Source organism: Sorghum bicolor, chromosome 4 (genome assembly GCF_000003195.3).
Source record: "Sorghum bicolor cultivar BTx623 chromosome 4, Sorghum_bicolor_NCBIv3, whole genome shotgun sequence".
NCBI classification, from domain to species: domain Eukaryota; kingdom Viridiplantae; phylum Streptophyta; class Magnoliopsida; order Poales; family Poaceae; genus Sorghum; species Sorghum bicolor.
In genome coordinates, this window is record NC_012873.2 from 65382116 (window position 1) to 65402302 (window position 20187).

A 20187-nucleotide genomic window follows, 5' to 3' on the forward strand; every position below is an offset into this window, starting at 1 on the left:
TCATCAGTTTATCCTAATAAACGCTACTGCCTTGGGCCTTGGTTTCTAGAAACCATTTAGTTTCTAAGCTGGCTGCAATGGGTTATATGTGAGACGTTTTGACTTATGACAAAACAAAATGAATTTCTAGAGACAAAGGGTTATATATTTTAAAACAAAGTGATACTATAGCATTTATCAGCAAAACAAAGTCAGAAAAAATAGCAAATTCTCTATTACTCTCCCCAACAAAACTAAACTATAAGACTGGCAAGGATGTTTTTTTTTCACACTCCACTCCCTTTAGGTCTTGTTTACTTCCACTCTAAAACCCAAAATTTTTCAAGATTTCTCGTCACATCAAATCTTTAGACGTATGCATGGAATATTAAATATAAACAAAAATAAAAACTAATTGCACAATTTGGTCGAAATTTACGAGACAAATGTTTTGAGTCTAGTTAATCTATAGTTAGACAATAATTATCACAAATAAATAAAAATATTATAGTATCACAAAATTTTTTCTTTCACGAACAAGGCCTTAAGCCGGAAATCAGAGTGGAGCCCCGGCAGGCATAAAGGAGAGGCGCGCACGTGTAACGTATTGTTGGTTTGGTTGCCCTCCCTCTCTGACGGTCACGGGCGGAAAGCGCCGAAGTGGCGACGGTGGCAGGCAGCGGCGCGGCCCGAGTTTTTAATACGAAACCGCCACCAAACCGCTTGCTTCCGGCCTAGTTTCACCTCCCCCGTTCCCTTGGAATTGGATTTGCTCCCGAATCCGGCGAGGAAGGAAGCGCCCGGCACTCCACGCCACGCCACGCCACGCCGCCGGGGGAAGGGAGGCGCGGAGCGCTAGGCCTCGTCTCCAGCCCCGCCGCAGCCGGCACGAGCACGACGGTCACCATCCCGCCACCGCGTGATCCCGGGGGACGGACAGGTCAGGTTCGGCGCTATTGGTTTGTGGAATCACGGTTTGAGCAGCGAATGCGGGATCTGTTGCGGGCGCGTGTGGGGAAGGTGGGGTTTGTTTTGGGATTTGGGCATTTGGCTGGCTGGTACCGCGCGGTGAGGCTGGGCTGCGGCGTTACGACTGGTGGCCCCTGGGTGAATGTGAATCCTGCGGGCAATAGCGAAGTTGTGGCGTTCTGGTGTTAATTTGGGATGTTTGGATCAGGGACTTGGGCCTTTGCTGATTTTCTGTAAAACGGTGTGAGGTTTTGGGTGCCCTGTCAGGCTCGTCTCTGCAAGTTATTAATTTTGATCCAGATAGAACATCACTGTTTTGCTTTGGGTTGTCCATTTGATTTTTTCAGGAGATACTTTGAGAAGAGTATTTTAGGATCTAGTTTGAGAAGCTCTACTTTTATTTTACAAAATGGTTTAAGGACATCTAGTTGCAGTTTTGATGCGATTTTTGTTTAGTTTCGTTTGATATGTATTGATCTGAATGTTTTCGAGACGATTAAATAGTGCTCTTGAGGTCTACGAGCAAATGCTGCTGTAGAACAGTTGTTTGTGTGCATGAAAGAGTTCCCTGTAAGCATGCATACAATTTACATATTACTATCTTCTATTTCCTGATTCACTTCTGTTGCTCCAATTGACAGATTCAGCACAGTTTCTCATATTAAACTCCCCGACTTTGTCTGAGGAAGCAAGTTAATTCATTATGAAAGACTGGTCTATTTTCTCCAAACTTGATCATAACGGAGCTTACCTCCCGAAGTTCCCAATAGACTCTCCAGTATCTCATGATATTGGGTTAGGATTGATATCACAAGTTGGGAACTTAGTTGAGTGTTCATTTCAACATCCAAGGCATATATGTGCTACGGGGAGTGGAGCAGTTCAGGAAGCATTCAGCAGTTTCAACAAGTTTGCTGGAGCTTTCTATTTCTGGTTTTCTAGAGCATCGAATCCTAAGTTATTCCAAAGGCTATCAGCTGCCGCAGGCTCAAGTTCAAGAGCTTGCCGGTCACACATAAAGCAAGTGACCTCATGCTTGCAGCATTTACCTGGATTGCAGTTTGGTTCACAATTAAGAGAAGAGCACGCTGTACAGATGCTTTTAGCGAGGCTTGCAAGCGCAACCTTTGGACGCCTGTGGACGGAGGTGGAGGAGCGACATGCCTGCAACATCCTTATGCTGGCTGCTGCTACTGTAATACCACCATTTGAAAACATGTATGAGTTCACCACATGCTATTTTCTGAGCTGTCACAACTTGCTTTCGCCATTTATTCTTTTAATTTTTTGTTGTTAATTTATTTTTTATCTGTGGACAAGATCGCCAAAGATGCTGGCTGAGTCAATGGCACTAAGAAAAGATGGTGGACACATCCAAGAACCTGCTGAACAGTCTTATTCAGAGGAAAACCGTCCAGGTTGTGCTTGTGTTGCTGTACCAAGAGTACTCTTACCAGAAGATTTAACGGAACCAAAAACTGGCATCAAGTTCCCCACTCTACTCGAAGACAATTCCAATCTGACTACAGAGGTCCTTTTTCAAGCTTGCTTCTGTGAATTTTTGTTTTATGGGCCAATATCTTTTCCCATATTTGCATACCAACATCACAATGCTCTACAGAATATCTATAATGTTGATGCTTTCTAGGTACACTGCCCCCACTTGATACATGCATCTGATGGTTAAATTGGCAGGTCCTTGTTGGAATGGGTTTCAGAAGCATGCGAATAATGAGGGTCAAAAATCTGAATCTTTATGCCTTTGGATTATGTAAGTAATATTTTTCGTGTTTACTGTTTTTTTTATGATTTATGATTTGCTAACAGGTAGTTACTGCTTAATTATTATCTTTTGGTTACTTATTATGTTATATTGATATATTCTTAGATATACAACCTGATTCTGTTTGCAAGAAGCTTGGTCCAAAGTACGCCTGTATTCCAGATGCTGAGTTGAAGGATCACCCAGATTTCTATGAAGATCTTCTGAGGTGTGCAATGCCTATTGATCATTTATGTTGTCTTCGTGAATTCTGTTATTAAGTACCTTCCCAAAATTCTGGCCATTACCTAGCTAGTCAGCCCTTTACACGTACTAAACAATCTTGTAAGCTTAGGCACACATTTTAAAAATTGCTAGGAAATGTTGGTATCATTAAAAAGAAACAGGGTGTTATGTATAGGAGCACTTCTCCAGACCTGCAATTGTTTGATAACGAGTTAATCATTTATAGTACTATTTGTTTTGTGAGCTTCTGATGCTGTATAGGATCTGACACTGCAAATTTTCCTGCCATTTTTTCCCTTATGTGCATCCTAGTTGCCTTTGATGCTAACAAACTTTCAATCTTTTCCAGGGAAAATATTGATATGACTGTTAGGCTAGTAGTAAGCTACAATGGCCTCAGCATTGGCACAGTTCGAGAGTAAGCATTCTTTTCTTTATATTTGGTTCGAATATGTTAGTATCTGTGCAAGTTGAATTTAATCATTTGTCTCAACATGGTTTCCAGTGCATTTGAGAAGTCTCTTGGCTTCCGGTTACAAAAGGTATTTGCTGTTTGTTAGCAATTATTTGATCCTTTACTAACCAATAGGCCTAAGTGAGTTTTTTGTGTATACTTTATTGAACCAGATGAATCCTAATACTGATTATAATTGCTTGAAGACATTTGGTTCTTGTTTTAGTGAAGACATTCGTATACCTGCTGTAAGTTTCTATGCTATATCTGGGAACTTAGTACATTTGGTGTGAGATGTTAAAAGTCAATGCAACTGCAGGGTACAAAGATAGACTTCCGGCAAACATCTGATGGCCAGCTAATAACTGAAAGTCAGTACCATACATAGCGTATTTCTTTCAGCATGCTTTAGTTTCTTGCCTCCACTTCAATGTTTTGACTAAGGACATCTGTGTGCAGTTGATGGCAAACAAATTGGCACTGTCCAGAGCAAGGATCTTTGCAGTAAGTCAGAGTGTCAAAGATACTGGACATTTATGCATTTATTGAGATTTTCAAATCATTAATGATTATTAAATCATGTATTTATGAACAGGAGCCTTCTTCGATATGTATATTGGTGACCCCCCTGTTTCAGTGGAGACCAAACAAGACATTGCGCAAAATGTGGCTGGACTCATAAGAAGATGCTAGGAAAACCAGAAACCTAGATCGAAGAACGTGGAATTAATTCATTCATCTATACAAGGAGAGGAGATATAAATAGAAAGGAAGCCAGGAGAGGACCTATTGTATTTATAGTGGTAGACAGTCAGTTTGTAAGCTATAAACAGGCAAAAAGTTTCAACAAACAGAGGCCTAGCATCCTTGGCAAATGCCTCCATGCTTTTCATGTGGTTTGGCATCTTGCCATTTCCTGGCCGGCTGGCGCACTGTGTCATGTACAAATAAATGATACATACAGTAACAAGTTGTACAACAAGAGGATGTTTCTCTACCCCAAGTCAAAAATGACGGGGTTCAGCTTTGCTCCTACAGATGGATGGTTATCCTTTTTTTTAATGACGGAGTATTTGACAAAGCTGGGTATAGATTACACGTGTGTCTGTAAGTCGCTGATATTCGTCTCGACGTCTCCTAGTGAGTAGGGTGCTTCCGTGCTTGTATCTTCACGTCTTCTCTGACTAGAAGTTGAGAACAGCAAGCTAGGTATACAAGGAAATCTCAGCAAGTTAACAGCTCGCGGGGCTCTTAATAACCACTGAATTATTACCCCAGGCGATTACATTGATTTGCCCTTTATGAGTGTGTTTGGCACCATAGTAATAGTACTACTAGTACTTACTATTTGTGTTGGAGCACCCGATCGAGATGCGCAACACAAATGATTTTGCTGGCAAATTTAGTGCATTTGATTAGGAGGTCATCTCATTCTGGCAATTTGACAGCATGCAAAGAAAGGTTCTACTGCTGCATTAACCATCACGATTTAGGAGCAAAACAACGGTCACCTGCATCTGGAAACACCTTCCTCATTCCTCAACGGCATCACACACACAACACAACCAAGACCCACCACTTCCATTCCACCATTCCATGACGGGCTGAGCAGAGAGCTGTTATAGCCTGCTAGTGTGGTGTAGCCGAAACGTTGTGGGCCGAACACCTCGCAAACCGCCTGGGTGGTGGCTGCTCCTCCTCCTGAATCCAAGCGCGTCCCTTCCTTTTCTCCGTCGCCTCCCAGCAGTTGGCGTGCCCCATATCCCCCAGGCGCCCGGTGCTCGCCTCCCGCGTCGTTCCGCCATGCGCGCACTGAGCCACGGCAGCAGCATGCGCGCCCACGTCGCCCTGGCCCTCGCGGCGCTGGTGCTGGCCGGCGACGCCCTGCACCCGTCGCTGGCCGCCGCCGGCTTCGACTACAAGGATGCCCTCAGCAAGACCATCATATTCCTCGAGGCGCAGCGCTCCGGGAAGCTGCCGCCCAACAACCGCGTCAAGTGGCGCGGCGACTCCGCGCTCGACGACGGCAAGCTCGCCAATGTACGATGATATGACGCGTGTCCATCGTCGTCGTCTTCTTCGTTCTCCATTTCCTTCTTCGACATTGGTTTGATCCCTTCATGGATGCTGATGCATGCGAAACTGATATATATATATATATATATATATATATATATATATATATATATATATATATATATATATATATATATATATATATATATATATATATATATATATATATATATATAATGTGATCGAAATGCTCAGTTCCGTCCCAACGGATAAAAAAGATACAACAAGATTTACTGTATCTCCTCATTCATATATCCTGCCATATTTAGCGGTCTGGCACTAACAAAGCTCTTAATGTACGTGTGCCCGATCGATCGATCGAGCAGGTGGATCTCACCGGCGGGTACTACGACGCCGGCGACAACGTCAAGTACGGGCTGCCGCTGGCGTTCACGGTGACCACGCTCGCATGGACGGTGCTGGCGTTCAAGCCCGAGCTGGAGCAGACCAAGGAGCTGGAGCACGTGCACGAGGCCATCAGGTGGGGCACCGACTACCTGCTCAAATGCGCCGCCAGGAAGAACAAGCTGTGGGTGCAGGTGAGCCGCCGGCGTCCCGCCCCGGCCCGTGCGTGCGTGTTGAATCGATCGTGAGTTCGACGACGGAAAACCATCCTCCATCTTTTATATTCAGGTCGGCGACCCCAACTTGGACCACCAGTGCTGGGTGCGGCCGGAGAACATGAAGGCGCCGCGGACGCTGTACGAGATCGACGAGAAGACGCCCGGGACGGAGATCGCCGCCGAGACGGCCGCCGCCTTCGCCGCCTCCTCCATGGTGTTCCGCAACGACAAGAAGTACTCGCGCGCGCTCCTCAACAAGGCCAAGCTGGTTAGCATGCAGGCTCTTTCTTTTGTATCTCTGTACACCCATTCAATCAAGAATCCAGCATGCAGACCCATGCACATATATCATCTCATCGGTTTTGTCCGTCCCAATGCATGCAACAGCTGTTCCTGTTCGCCAAGGCTCACCAGGGCAGCTACGACGGCGAGTGCCCCTTCTACTGCTCCTACTCGGGCTACAACGTACGTTGTAATTCGCAGTGTAGAGTCATCAAGTCGATCTTGTCTGTGTGTTGCATGCATGCATGCATAGCATGAGGGTCCTGCATGCAGGACGAGCTGCTGTGGGCTGCGACGTGGCTTTACCTGGCGACGAAGCGTCAGGTGTACGCGGACTTCATCACCCACGAGGCCATCTCGTCGAGCGTGGCCGAATTCAGCTGGGACCTCAAGTTCCCCGGCGCGCAGGTGCTCCTGGCCGAGTTCAACATGACGTCCGGCGGCGGCGCGCAGAACTTCAAGGTGCAGGCGGACAACTTCGTGTGCGCGGTGCTCCCGGACACGCCGTTCCACCAGGTGTTCATCACCCCGGGCGGCGTGATCCACCTCCGGGACGGCGCCAACACGCAGTACGTGACGAGCACGTCGTTCCTGTTCGTGGTCTACTCCGACCTGCTGCTGCGGACGGGGCAGTCGGTGATGTGCGGGAACCAGCCCGTGGCGCCGGCGCGGCTGCGGGAGTTCGCGCGGCAGCAGATGGACTACCTGCTGGGCGCCAACCCGCGGCACAGCTCCTACGTCGTGGGCTTCGGCGCCAACTCGCCCACGCAGCCGCACCACCGCGGGGCGTCGACGCCCGTGCTGCCACCCGGCACCGACGTCAACTGCGGGCTCAGCTTCGGGGAGTGGATGGCGCCCGACAGGCCCAACCCCAACGAGCTCACCGGCGCCATCGTCGGCGGGCCCGACAAGAACGACGGCTTCGTGGACAAGCGCGGCAACTCCTCCTACACCGAGCCATGCACCTACATCAACTCGCTCGCAATCGGCCCGCTCGCCGCGCTCGCCGTCCGCGGCGCGCAGCTCGTCGCAACGCACTGATGATGCATGCGTGCGTGCATCCTGATCGATCGATCAATCCCCCGTGGCTAGCTCTATGCATGCATGCATGCATGGTGTCGCGGCTGTTTCTTCCTTCGTTCATTTCTACTGATCCATGATCCATCGATTGCGCACCCCCGTACCACTGCTGATGATATATATGAGGTGTATGTGCGGATCCAAATCTCTCATTCTGTGTTCTGTACGTACGTGTCGAAGACTATATTAAAAATGATAATGAACAGATTAAATCTATGGCCGGCTGCTTTATGGATGCATGGGAAAAAAACTTTTTCACTACATTTCTTACTTGGATGTTGATCGATCGAGATTGCATATATAGGGAAAACGGTTCGACAGTTTTTCACTTCATTTTGGTCTCCAATATCCGCATGCAGCTGAGATTGTTGCCTACGTGTGCTATATGGATAGATGTGATGAATCCGTTCCGTGATGGATCGGTCGGTCGGTGCTTTCGGGCCGGCCGGATTTGATCCTGCATGCACAGGCACAGGCGCACAATAATGCTCTCGGCGCAAAGGTTTGTTGGGGTAGGTCTCTGTTGGCTGTTAGGCTGGCGTACGTGCTGCTTCCACCGGAGCCGGCCGGTCGTGGCGTGTTGGTTCGGCCGTTCGATCGGGGACGTGCGTGCGTGGAGCCGTGGACCACACACCTTTTGCGATCCGCGCGCATGTACACGTACGGATGCTCGCTCGTGTGTGTGTGTGTTGTATATTGTACCGACCTCAGCTTTTTAACCGGAATAATGAACTTAATTTGCAACAGGTCAAGATGTTATACGTAATAACAAAGCTTATATCTATATTGTGACTGTATAATGATTTTCATGATTCGATGTTTTTAGATTCGAAGTCAAAAGTAGGAGTACTTACTACGGCTATCCTGTATAGGTGAAATGTATCAAATAAATGGCACATTGTTGGAGTATATAACTATGCTATGCCTTTATATAGAACTTGCTTGATTGCAATATATATAACTACGGCCGCGCCTTACATAGAACTTGCTTCCATCACGTTTGTTGCAGGACGCCACTACCCTATCCTTCTACTTAGGGTCTGTTTGGAACAGGAAAAACATTCATGTTCCTATGTTTTTTCTATAAAATGTAACTGATTTTTTTTTTTGTAAAACTCTTGCATTCCAAACATATTCAAACAGGTTATGCACGTGCTAGACTTGAGCCTTTGCCGGATGAGAAAAAAATGAGTAGGATGAATAAAGTCATGTCTCTGTGTTTTAGATCGTGCTCGAGCCTTGACGGACTGTCCATTTTACACATAAAAAAAATAAATAGCTCGGATTAGGTATAGACTGAGATTGTTTATTAACTTGCTTCTCGCTGTCTAGAACTTTTTGTCACTTTGTGTTGTTGCCGTGTTGGGGCCTGGCCTAGGTGTAGGCTCCGTTGGTTTGCTAATGAACACCGAGCGCATCCACCCACTATTGCTACTATCTGTGCCCATCTTGCCTCTCGGTGTTGAATGCCTTCTCTTGGCTACAATCCTCCTATGCTCGCCTTTGTGCCCCATCTTTCATGCCATCTAATGTCCATCACCATTGAATCTTCTGACTACACATGCCAATGTAGTGCTATGTGTTTAGTCACTTTGTCCTACTTGGCAAATGCCGACTCTGATAGGATTGAAAAATCGACTACTCGCTCCATCCGAAAAAAGATTATCTAGAGTTCTCTTCGTGTTAATTTTTCTTAAAGTTAACTAGATTTATATAAAATATTATTAAAATTTATGTCTCTAAATAAGTTTATTATAAAAAATATATTCAGCGATTAATCCAATGATATTTATTATGCACTATAAAATTTAATAATATATCTTGTATATATAGTCAAAGTTGAAAATGCTTAACTTCTTGCAAAACGATGACAAACGAAGGGATTCTCGAGACCAATGGAGAAATAGAAAATATGAACCACAGTTTAAATGTAGGAATTTCTGTTTGATGAATTCACCTTAGCAATGGTTTGTTTCTTCTTTTGTTAGTATTTCCTCTATTTTTAATGTATAAGATGTTTTGATATTTTTAGATGCATAGATTCTGCTATGCGTCTAGATATATATTTATGTCTTGTATTTTGAAAATGGAGAGAGAGAGTAGTATTCTTGTTTAGGTAGTACTCACTTTATTCTAAATAATTGTGTACTTTTAACTTTGTTATATAGATCAACATTTATAGCTTTATAGGTTTATAGTGAAATACACCAACATCTATAGCATACCCATTTTATTCTTCACCCGTACGAATTATAATATCAAGAAGAAAAGGAAAATGTTAAAAGAAAAAAGGTGAAATGGAAAAAAAAAGAAAATCTTCAAAAGCTGCCCTCTTTTGTTTTTTCCAAGAAAGATAAATACCACGCGAACCCAGCCTGTGTGCCTTCTTAATTAAAAAACCAGTCCTAGTCGCCACGCTAGTTGCTCGCCGCTACTGCTCTTTCGGTACCCGTGCGCGTGCGCGTGTGAAGGCGAGTCGAGTGAGCGAGAGCGAAAGAAACAAGAGGCGGCGGCGGCTGCTGCTTCCGCTTCCGTTGCATGTGAGGCGAGGCCGCGAGAGGAGCGCGGGCCATGTCGATCGCACTGGAGAGCGGGCGCGGGCTGGGCGGCGCCCCTCGGTTCGGCCGCGTCGCCCGCTGCGGCTACGCGGCTTCGCCGCCGGCGTCGGCCGGGCGTGGCGGCTCGTCTTCGGCGGGGCGGGACAGCGACAGCCCCGCGGCGGCGGCGCAGTGGGAGTGGGACGGCGAGGAGGTCGAGGGCGGCGACGGCGAGGTGCAGAGCTCGTACAAGGGCTCCCCCTTCGAGACCATGGACGCGCTCCAGGAGGCCCTGCCCTTCAGGTGAGCGCCCGCCCATTTCGCCACGGGGAACGGATCTTGATCGGCCTTGTCGGCTTATTCGCGCGGCTCCTCTGGGGGATTCGGGGTAAATGTGGGTACAGCCGGTTCTTCTTTGTCCCGCTGATCTCGTTTCTCCCAGGAAATTTTGGAGATTTCTTGCGTTGGTTGACTAACGCATTCCAAGGGATTGGTTCTTGATCGGTGTCAGTTGGGGAATGTGCGTTACATACGCAGATTCCTGATTCTCTATTGAAGCAGGGGAGGTCTTGGAGCGATTCGAGCGGATTAGTTTGGTTTTTGGTCCATTGATTGTTTCTTCTGTTGGGGAAATCGAAGGTGTTCTTCACATTCTTGTCTCGTTCAGAGTGATCAGATGGGAAACTGTTGCGATTTGCGTTTCTAGTCAATTCTTTGTGGTGTCTTGCATTCACTGCGGTTGGGGGGATTATTTAGGCATTCGTACTCTTCACAATCAAACGTCACCTCATAATGTGGATTCGTTGGACTTGGAAAAATTTAGTCCCCTTAAATCCTTAATAGCTTAACTTCAACAGGTGTCTCTGAGTCTGGAGTGATAGGACAAAATTGTTGCAATTTAGGGTTCTTATATAGTTATATGCGATTCTCTAAGGTGCTTTGCATTCACCGGGGTTTTGGAGATTACGCATTTGTATTGTACAGGTCATTATACAAACGTCACCTCATAATGTGGATTCTTTGATCTTTGAAATTTTTGTTCCCTGAACTCGTTGACATCGACAGGTATCCAGCGTTCTTATGTTTTAAGTCTGTGAATCTCTTTGTGTTGCTTGTAAGGTATTTTTATGTAAGATAAGTTGGGGTGGAATAATTTAGTGGAAGCACTGGATACTTCTGTGTATGTTTTGGTGCTAGTTGCTCAGGGGGGCCTGCAATAATTGAAGAATACCAAACTCTGATCTAGTCCTTCAAATAGTCTGCGATCCACTTGACTGCGCAATGATAAGTTTTGATTAGGCCTTCCAAGGAGAGTAAAATTAGGTATCAAACTATCAATGAGAAAAGCATGCAGCAATTACTCTAGTATTTCTGTTTTCTCCTATAAAGCCTAATTGCTAAGCTTATTCTTTATACAGTTTTGTTTCTTTCTATCTAAGATGGAAAGATCGTGTGCCAACTGTTTGTAGAGTTCCTTATAGTTAGTTACTATCATATATGAATGTATGATTGGAGCAGTACTTTGGACTAGGTGCAAAACACTATAATTTTTGTGGTATTATTTTCATTGGTATTACTCCTGGAGTACATGTTACTGTGATTTTACAAAATGCTGCTGTAGTTGGCAAACTGTTGCCAAGCCTATTCAGTCCTACTAGTTCAGTGGAAACTGTCTTCAATCCTAGTATTTATTCAATCCAAATAATAAGCTACATGGCAGGATTGTATCCCATAGACTCCTCGTATTATCAAAGCTTTTATGTGCTTAAAGCATATGTCCATAAATGATGAAATTTCTTCTGTTAGACACTAGAGCAGCTGGTACACATTACAAAGGAAGTAGCAATCCATCCATTTTGCATACTCATCATAGCAGGTCAAATAGATCAATATCTATTGGAAATCTGGTATAACTTGTTTGTTCCTGGTTCAGTGACCTTACTGACTGATAGTTAGATAGGGTCTGTGTAAGGTTGTAACCTTTGGGATTGGCAGATGCATGTAATCTTTGGCAAGTGATCCTTTGTTGTCTTTGTTAAACTATGTGATTTTGAAAAAAAAAAAAACTGTTTCATGGTTTGTGTGGAATCACATGAATGCATTCATCTCTTTGAGCATATTGTTGGACATATTTGATTATCTATTTACCACTATTGTCTATTGGAGCATATGCTCTTGATCATATGAAATTAAAAGTAGTTACTAGTTACTTGTCTTTGTTTTGGAGTTGGCAACTTAGTTTATTAGCTACTCCCTCCGTTCCAAATTATAAGTTTTGGCTTTTCTATATTCATAACTTTTGGTATGCATCTAGATATATGTTATGTCTAGATTCATAGTCAAAGCTATGAATCTAGAAATGCCAAAACGTCTTATAGTTTGGGACGGAGGGAGTACTAGCTTAATTTGTTATCGGGACAACATGGATTAACCCAAACACAAGATCAAACAGAGAGGATGTTCTTAGTCCACATGAATTTGTTAGTTACTAGCTTAGTTTGTTATCCATAAAAATATGTAGTTACTTGTCTTTGTTTTGGAGCTGGCAACTTAATTTGTCTGTTTATCCATTGTGAGCAGCCTGGGGAATCTCTCTGTTCAGTCCTTTGTTATACCAGCTTTATCTTGGTTATGAGAAATTATCTTTCAAAATCATACCAGTCTTCCATTTTGTTGATCATTATTCTTAAATATGTCAGGAAAGGGGTATGCAAGTTCTACAATGGAAAGTCTGGATCTCTTGCAAAGCTTCAAGATTCTGTAATACCTTCTCTGCTGAAAGACCTTCCAAAGCCAGAAACACCATCCCCTAGGAAGCGCAAAGGTCTTCTTCCGTTCAGTTTCAAATGGGGCAAACCGCAGAATAAAGAGGTATTCCTCGAAGATGATGCAATCAGGAGCCCCACAAACTGCAGGAGGATGACTATATCGCCTGTTGCCACAAGCAGCTCAGGAAGCAACAGTGGCAGCGATGACGAACATAACCACTCCCAGAAGCTGTCTTCCCGTCGCCCACACAGAAGGCCCAGCAATGCCATGGGTGTTTTTGCTTCTCCGCCTGCACCTCGTCCACCCCAGCAGTTCTCAGCTCTCATGAGATCTCAGTCAATGCTTGATCTGCAGGATGTGACAGACTCAACCGCCATGGTCACTCCCAGGGACAAGCGCATGAAGAATTAGCAAAAGTTGAATAGTATCAGGGACAAGCGCATGAAGAACTAGCAAGAGCTGAATCTTGGTTAGTCTAAGGGGGACAAGCACTTGAAGATTTGGCGAAACCTGAACCTTGGTGTCAGCCCAAACGCCGGTGTCCATTTTAGACAGCAGAACCCAATGGCTGATGCCTACATGCTTGCTAGGCTCCATGCTTAGCGAGATCGAATGAACTCGTGTGGATATAGCTGGGATTCTCCTTATACCTGATGTAATGAGAATTGAGAAAGATACAGATGAACTAGGCAAACTGATGTAAGGAGTAAATCAGTGGGCAGTGCATTGGTTACTGTTTGACTTGTAAATGCTGGATTCTGCTTTTCTATGCTAATTCAACCATGTTGCTCGTACTGATCTTTGTTTTGCTCGTCGTTCTGAAACAGGCCTAATTTGATGTCAGGATTATATGCTATTGAGCTGTATTTTTCTTTTGTTGCTAGTCTTCAATTGGAACCAACATGACTGGGGAGAGGCACGGGCATGTACTTAGGCGTATCTGCTCTAGCTCGCACTTCATATCGAAAGAAACAGTAGTAAATTCAACAAACAAATGAGGCACGGGCATGCATTCTACATATACTATACATGAACTGCATATAGAAAAAATATAAATGGAGTGCTTTTTAAAATTGATTTTAAGCATATGACAAAGTGAAATGATATTTCCTACAACAAACACTTTGAAGAAAAATACCATGCCTCTCACGGTATTTAGCTTTCAAAACAAAACCTCAGAGCATCTCCAATTGTTTGGAAAAATGACTTGCTATCCTTGTTTATTTGGAAAAAGATGAAAAATCCTTCTCCAACAGATTGGAATAGGACTTGCTAAAGTTTTGCAAGTTGGAAAACGCAGGGGTCGCGCGCGTATCTATCCGCGCTCGGCGTGGCTTGCTATCCTGGGCCGCGAGTGAGTTTTCCCCACGCCGCCAGTTCTCCCGCGTCGATCGTGAAAGTTCCGTCCAGTAATCCTTCGTCGCCTCCTTCGTGATCACCTCCGCCATCCTGTGTCGGCCTTCATCGACTGGCCGCGCGGGTGCCCTACAGAGGCTATTGCAATAAGTGACAGAAGTTCAAAGCACGGTTCCATGACGAACGGATCTGGGTCAAGGGCGCGCCGGGCAGGAGGTGAAGACGGTGCGAGCGAGGACGGTCGAGATCGGCGGCGGAGAGGCTTGGTGCGCTGCAGAACGGTGAGGATTCTTCATCCTCGACATCGGCCGCTGCCGCTGCGTTGATGGCGGCCTCCGGCCCGCCGCTCGAAGACTGCCTCCGCCTCCTCCGCAGCGAGCGCGACGAGCAGAAGCTGGCGGGCCTGCTCGTCGCCGCCAACATCTGCCGCGCGGGCAACACCGACGCCGTCGCCAAGGTCTACCGTGCCGTTGGGCCCGGCTTCCTCCGACGCCTCCTCAACACTGGGATGGGGTTGGGGAAAGTGGAGGGCGGGAAGGAGGAGCGGGAGGCATACCTGTGGCTCGCCGTCACCGTGCTCGCGGGGCTTGCGTGCGTCCCGGAGGTTGCGGCCGACGAGGGGGTCGTTTCCACCGTGCCCCTAGTCGCCGAGGTTGTCGCCAAATCGACCGATCCAGCGATCACTGAAGAATGCTTTGAACTTCTGTCACTTATTGACGCCCAAAGGAAGCAGGGGCGCAGGGCGCCGTGCGGCAGGGCAGCGATGCCTCAGGGTCGCCGCGACCCGGAGGAGAATGGTCGTAGGTTTTCTGTTGGACAGGTATATGTGGGCCTACTTTTCTATGTTTATCAAGCCCAATTTACCAAACAATTGGAGATACAAGAAAAACTCACTTGCCAAAAGGTTTAGCAAGTTGCCAAATGACAAATTTTTCCAAGTTGATTTTTCCAAACAATTGGAGATGCTCTCAGGAGCAACTCCAAGAGTCTCTTTATAATCTTTCTTATGGCTAAAAATAGAGATTTTGAAGAAAAATTGCTCTATAACAGCTTCTTTAACTAGATCCCTAAATATTAAAAATATTTGTTTTTGAATTATTCACTAGTCAAAGATGGAGAGCATGATCGACTCTACAAACTATGTACAAGACGATGTAGAAAACTTGTTATAAAGTAAAAAGATATAGAGAACACTTTTTATTCAAATCGCTCGCCAAATAATGTTTTGGATAGTGAATTTTAAAAAGAATCTCTAGAGATGGAGATGCTCTTCAAGAGCTGACGAGTTAAAAATACGTGCAAGACCAGTAGATGACATTTAGCTTTTTTTTTTTTGTGTGTGTGTGTGTATTTCACAAAGACTGCATCTAGCGCATGTGTCACGATTAGAAAGTATTAGCTCACGTTGCTTCGCCTTTTCAGAGACAAATCACGTGGTGATTCCAGAGTACAGGTAGAGGTAGGCAACGACGTCAAGAGAAAGCAGAGGATAAACCGGCACGGGATCGAGCTTGGTCTATTGGCAACATGCAGCAGGGCACCAGGCCTTCTCTCACACAATACTCAGAACGTCTCCCATGAGCAGAGTTCAATAATCAGAAGGAGTCGCATGATCAAAAATTCCGTTTCCCAGATTTGGATCTCGCACATGGTTGGCACCGCGCCATGGCCCATGGCTGCCGTGGTGATCAGATCCCAATGCGCTAGGCGCCGTGCAATGCAATGCCACCACAAACCCAATACTTATCGGCGCCACCGCGACGAGCCGACGACACGCTCACTCTCATTCCCACTCTCACCGTGATACAATGGCCGGGCTAGCCGGCGTGGTGTGCCTTCTCCTCGCTGCCAGTGCTGTCACCGCGGCGGCGGCGGCGGCCGAGGCGGAGTCCCTGTCCTCCTACATCGTGCACGTCGCGGCAGAGCACGCGCCACGGTCGACGCGTCCGCGCTTGCTCTCCCGCTCATACACCTCTTTCCTGCACGACAACCTGCCGGCGCACATGCTGCGCCCGGCGCCGCAGGTGTTCTACGCGTACGCGCACGCCGCGACGGGCTTCGCGGCGCGGCTCACGGAGCGCCAGGCAGCGCACCTCGCGTCCCAGCGCCCCGTCCTCGCCGTCGTCCCTGACGAGACGATGCAGCCGCACACCACGCTGACGCCGTCCTTCCTCGGTCTCTCGCCGTCGTCGGGGCTCCTCCCGAGGTCCAATGGCGCCGCGGACGTCGTCATAGGCGTCATCGACAGCGGCATCTACCCCATGGACCGCCCGTCATTCGCCGCGGACGCGTCGCTGCCGCTGCCGCCCAGCAAGTTCCGGGGTACCTGCGTCTCCACGCCGTCCTTCAACGGCTCCGCGTACTGCAACAACAAGCTCGTCGGCGCCAGATTCTTCTACGAGGGCATGAAGCAGCGCATGGGCGTCGCCGCCTTTAGTGAAGCGGAGGAGTCCTTGTCGCCGCTGGACACCAATGGCCACGGCTCGCACACTGCCTCCACCGCTGCCGGCTCTGCCGGAGTGGACGCTTCCTTCTTCAACTACGGCAAGGGAAAGGCCATCGGCGTGGCTCCGGGCGCGCGCATTGCCGCCTACAAAGCATGCTGGAAGCACGGATGCTCGGGCTCCGACATCCTCATGGCGTTTGAGGCGGCCATCGCTGACGGGGTCGATGTCATCTCCGTCTCGCTCGGCGCCTCCAAGCCCAAGCCGAAAGAGTTCTACGTAGATGGCATCGCCAGAGGTTCGTTCAGCGCCGTCCGCAACGGCATCACCGTCTCTGTATCTTCGGGAAACTTCGGCCCAGGAGAGTTCACCACCGTCAACGTCGCGCCCTGGTTCTTGACGGTTGGCGCGTCAACCATCAACCGCCGGTTCCCAGCGAGCGTCGTCCTCGGCAACGGCGAGACATTCACCGGCACTTCGATCTACGCCGGCGCGCCGCTTGGCAAAGCCAAGATACCGCTAGTGTACGGTCAGGACGAAGGGTTTGGCGAGCAGGCCCTGACTACTGCCCACATCCTCCCTGCAACAGCCGTCAAGTTTGCCGACGCCGAGAGAATCAAGAAGTACATAAGATCGAATACGTCACCCTCACCCCCTGTCGCGACGATCGAGTTCCATGGCACCGTCGTCGGCCGGACGCATTCGTCATCAAGAATGGCGTCGTTTTCGAGCAGGGGCCCGAACCTCTTGGCGCCGGAGATCCTCAAGCCGGACGTGACCGCCCCTGGTGTCGACATCCTAGCCGCGTGGACCGGCGAGAACTCGCCGTCGCAGCTCGACAGCGACCCGAGGCGGGTGAAGTACAACATCATCTCCGGCACGTCCATGTCGTGCCCTCACGTGAGCGGCATCGCCGCGCTGCTCCGGCAGGCTAGGCCGGAATGGAGCCCCGCCGCGATCAAGTCCGCGCTGATGACCACCGCGTACAACGTCGACAGCGCCGGGGATATCATCAAGGACATGTCGACTGGCAAGGCGTCGACGCCGTTCGTGCGCGGGGCCGGCCACGTGGACCCGAACCGCGCGGTCGACCCGGGCCTCGTGTACGACGCCGGCGCCGACGCCTACTTCTCCTTCCTGTGCGCGATCGGTTACACCGCCGAGCAGATCGCCGTGTTCAGGACGAAAGACGACCCGGTGGTGGACTGTTCGACGCGCACGGCCTCCGTCGGCGACCACAACTACCCGGCCTTCTCCGTGGTACTCAACTCTACCAGGGACGCCGTCACGCAGCGCCGCGTCGTGCGCAACGTCGGGAGCAGCGCCAGGGCCACGTACAGGGCCAGCTTCACCAGCCCGGCCGGCGTGCGCGTGACGGTGAACCCACGGAAGCTACGGTTCAGCGTGACGCAGAAGACGCAAGAGTACGAGATCACCTTCGCGGCGCGAGGCGTGGTTAGCGTGACCGAAAAGTACACGTTCGGGTCCATCGTGTGGAGCGACGGCAAGCATAAGGTGGCCAGCCCCATCGCCATCACCTGGCCAGCGACGGTGAGACAAGTGGCGGCGATGTGATTGTGATGTGATGCGAGCTGCCTAGCTACGTCTGAATAAGGCATAGTATAAGCTGCTAGTGCCTCTGTGCATGGCTGCCTCATCTCACCACCACCCTTCCATTGCTTGATCAAGTTGTAAAATTCAGTGCTAATCGTTGTCATTTCGGTAGTTTTAGCTATCCGGTTTGCCTGAATTCTGGTCCTCTTCCCTAATGGAACCGGAGCTATGAGTAGTAGTTATGAAAGGCTGGCGTAAATTGAGACTGTTCACTTAAGCTTATGTGTCAGTCATTCAGCAGTGTTTTCTCTCACATGCAGGTAGCTCATAGCAGGCAGGCAACGGGTAGCAAGGGCAAGAGTGAAATGGATCGAAGAGGAAGAGAGAGAGAGAAGCGGAGAGTGCGAGGGGTTCCAAGGCTTGGCTCCTCTTCTCCCTTTTGAGTCACACGCTGACGGCTACGATGGGTTACAGTGAAGCTACTAAAATGGATCCCTAGGAGGATTTGAGGGAACTTGGTCGAGAAAACCCCCATCAACTTGCACAATGAAACAAGAAATAGATATGATTAAGTTTCATTTTTGTATATTAAAAAAGGTAAAGGAAAATGTGTGTGTAGGCCACAATTTATGTGTATATTGTGTGACACCGAAAAACTGAAGGCAGTGTTGCACACACAAGTTCCAGTGGCATGCACACAAATAGAGAATTTGGGGAGGAACACAAACTCTGAATTAAATACAAACAAATTCCAATAAGTAAATAACTGTGACTCTAGTGAGTTCAAGACATATGAATCAAAGACTACAAGAATAGGAGGGCAGACACCTCTTTGTTGCATGGTTCTACACAACTCTATGGTTTCTTTACCCTCTTTGGGAAGAACCTTGAAAGTCGAGAATAATAAAACACGAAATGGTAATAACATAATTTTAGATGAAAGATTTTCAAACCTACAGTGAGCATCTTCCTATGTTGTCGTACGCCATGGGCAGTGGGGGCAAAGGACAACCAGCTAAGGCACAAGAAAGACTATCTCATCATGTCAATATGCATAATGTGTGGGCATGGCCCCATCAGCACGTGGCTGGTGTCCTTCGTCAGTTCAATGAGAATCGGAACGAGCCCCATCTCAACTTGGTTGGCAACCAGAGCTCTTGTGTGTGTTGATTTAGTTCCTTCCCTTGGTTTTGGTTGGCCTTTGTATGGCTGCATCTCGCTCATGGACATATTTATTTGTGGAAAGTTGTAAATCCAATGAGGATCGTTTGAGATCTTGGTGCAAGTTTGTCTCGCTCTAGCACTAGAGAAGCCATTTGTTTGACCTTTCTAGTTCCATCTTCAATTGGAACAAATGGCACTATTGTCCTCTTCTTGTGCATAATGAGAGATTCAAAATAAACAACTTAGTGTGGGGTTATTGATGCTATTTATAAACTAGTCTTTGGGAAGGATCTACTATCACCAGCATTGTCATACAATCACAATCATCATTTGCCACATATATTCAGCGGCGAAGGTCATATCCGACATCGTAACCTTTGTGATGTGCGTCTGGGCGTGGCTTCTTGCTTGGACTTGGGTAGTGGCAAATGATATAGAACTATCATGGGGAGAATTCATCTTCGGAGGTATTGGAGCCGGTGCCCATGGCAGGTAGGTCGTATGCAGCGAGAGTGAGAGAGAAGTGGAGAGTGTGAGGGGTTCTGAGGCTTGGCTCCCCTTCTCCCTTTTGTGTCACGCGTGCTGACGGATGCGATAGGTTGCTGTGAAGCTACTAGGATGGACCCCTTGGAGGATTTGGGGGAACTCAGTCGAGACCACCCCTTCAGCCTACAAAGTGAAACAAGAAATAGATATGACTAAGTGTCATTTCCATATATTAAAAAGGTAATGGAAAAAGTACGTGTATGTAGATCACAATGTGTGTGTGTGACACCGGAAAGCTAAGGGCAGTGTCACACACACACAAGTTCTAGTGGCATGCACACAAATAGAAAAACCGATGAGCAATACAAAGTCTAAATCAAATACAGACAAATTCCAATAAGTAAATAACTATAAGTGTGGTGTGTTCAAGACATAGAATCAAAAACCACAAGAATAGGAGGGTAGA

The 20187-nt window shown here is 47.6% G+C and overlaps 4 protein-coding genes across 5 annotated transcripts; all 4 read left to right on the forward strand.

Moving 5' to 3' along the window:
• LOC8082677 (fatty-acid-binding protein 2) lies at positions 614-4491 on the forward strand. 2 transcript variants are annotated; one of them, XM_021458218.1, is made up of 11 exons: positions 614-924; positions 1590-2166; positions 2269-2479; positions 2644-2719; positions 2837-2939; positions 3306-3374; positions 3462-3498; positions 3584-3658; positions 3730-3781; positions 3870-3914; positions 4006-4491. In XM_021458218.1, the coding sequence occupies exons 2-11, from the start codon at positions 1652-1654 to the stop codon at positions 4101-4103; spliced, it is 1281 nt and encodes a 426-aa protein (XP_021313893.1). In that variant the 5' UTR covers positions 614-924; positions 1590-1651; the 3' UTR covers positions 4104-4491. The 2 variants fall into 2 exon arrangements, with proteins under 2 accessions (XP_021313893.1, XP_002452913.1); XM_002452868.2 differs by having other exon boundaries at positions 615-919.
• LOC8082678 (endoglucanase 8) lies at positions 5097-7646 on the forward strand. The gene is made up of 5 exons (XM_002452869.2): positions 5097-5450; positions 5813-6025; positions 6120-6317; positions 6437-6514; positions 6605-7646. Exons 1-5 carry the CDS (start codon positions 5214-5216, stop codon positions 7370-7372), a joined length of 1494 nt encoding a protein of 497 aa, XP_002452914.1. The 5' UTR covers positions 5097-5213; the 3' UTR covers positions 7373-7646.
• LOC8082679 lies at positions 9831-13519 on the forward strand. Its single transcript, XM_002452870.2, has 2 exons — positions 9831-10251; positions 12648-13519. The coding sequence occupies exons 1-2, from the start codon at positions 9983-9985 to the stop codon at positions 13126-13128; spliced, it is 750 nt and encodes a 249-aa protein (XP_002452915.1). The 5' UTR covers positions 9831-9982; the 3' UTR covers positions 13129-13519.
• On the forward strand, positions 15809-18330 carry LOC8082681 (subtilisin-like protease SBT1.4). Its single transcript, XM_002452872.2, has one exon. The coding sequence runs from the start codon at positions 15882-15884 to the stop codon at positions 18090-18092; it is 2211 nt and encodes a 736-aa protein (XP_002452917.1). The 5' UTR covers positions 15809-15881; the 3' UTR covers positions 18093-18330.

What these genes read in the sequence shown, in the direction of transcription:
- LOC8082677 (XM_021458218.1), top strand. Translation starts at nt 1,652, where the DNA reads ATGAAAGACTGGTCTATTTTCTCCAAACTTGATCATAACGGAGCTTAC. An exon ending in AAGACATTCGTATACCTGCT is followed by an intron (nt 3,659 to 3,729) that starts GTAAGTTTCTAT and finishes ATGCAACTGCAG; the next exon opens with GGTACAAAGATAGACTTCCG. An exon ending in CCAGAGCAAGGATCTTTGCA is followed by an intron (nt 3,915 to 4,005) that starts GTAAGTCAGAGT and finishes ATTTATGAACAG; the next exon opens with GAGCCTTCTTCGATATGTAT.
- LOC8082678 (XM_002452869.2), top strand. Translation starts at nt 5,214, where the DNA reads ATGCGCGCACTGAGCCACGGCAGCAGCATGCGCGCCCACGTCGCCCTG. An exon ending in TCCTCAACAAGGCCAAGCTG is followed by an intron (nt 6,318 to 6,436) that starts GTTAGCATGCAG and finishes TGCATGCAACAG; the next exon opens with CTGTTCCTGTTCGCCAAGGC. An exon ending in GCTCCTACTCGGGCTACAAC is followed by an intron (nt 6,515 to 6,604) that starts GTACGTTGTAAT and finishes TCCTGCATGCAG; the next exon opens with GACGAGCTGCTGTGGGCTGC.
- LOC8082679 (XM_002452870.2), top strand. Translation starts at nt 9,983, where the DNA reads ATGTCGATCGCACTGGAGAGCGGGCGCGGGCTGGGCGGCGCCCCTCGG. An exon ending in CAGGAGGCCCTGCCCTTCAG is followed by an intron (nt 10,252 to 12,647) that starts GTGAGCGCCCGC and finishes TAAATATGTCAG; the next exon opens with GAAAGGGGTATGCAAGTTCT.
- LOC8082681 (XM_002452872.2), top strand. Translation starts at nt 15,882, where the DNA reads ATGGCCGGGCTAGCCGGCGTGGTGTGCCTTCTCCTCGCTGCCAGTGCT.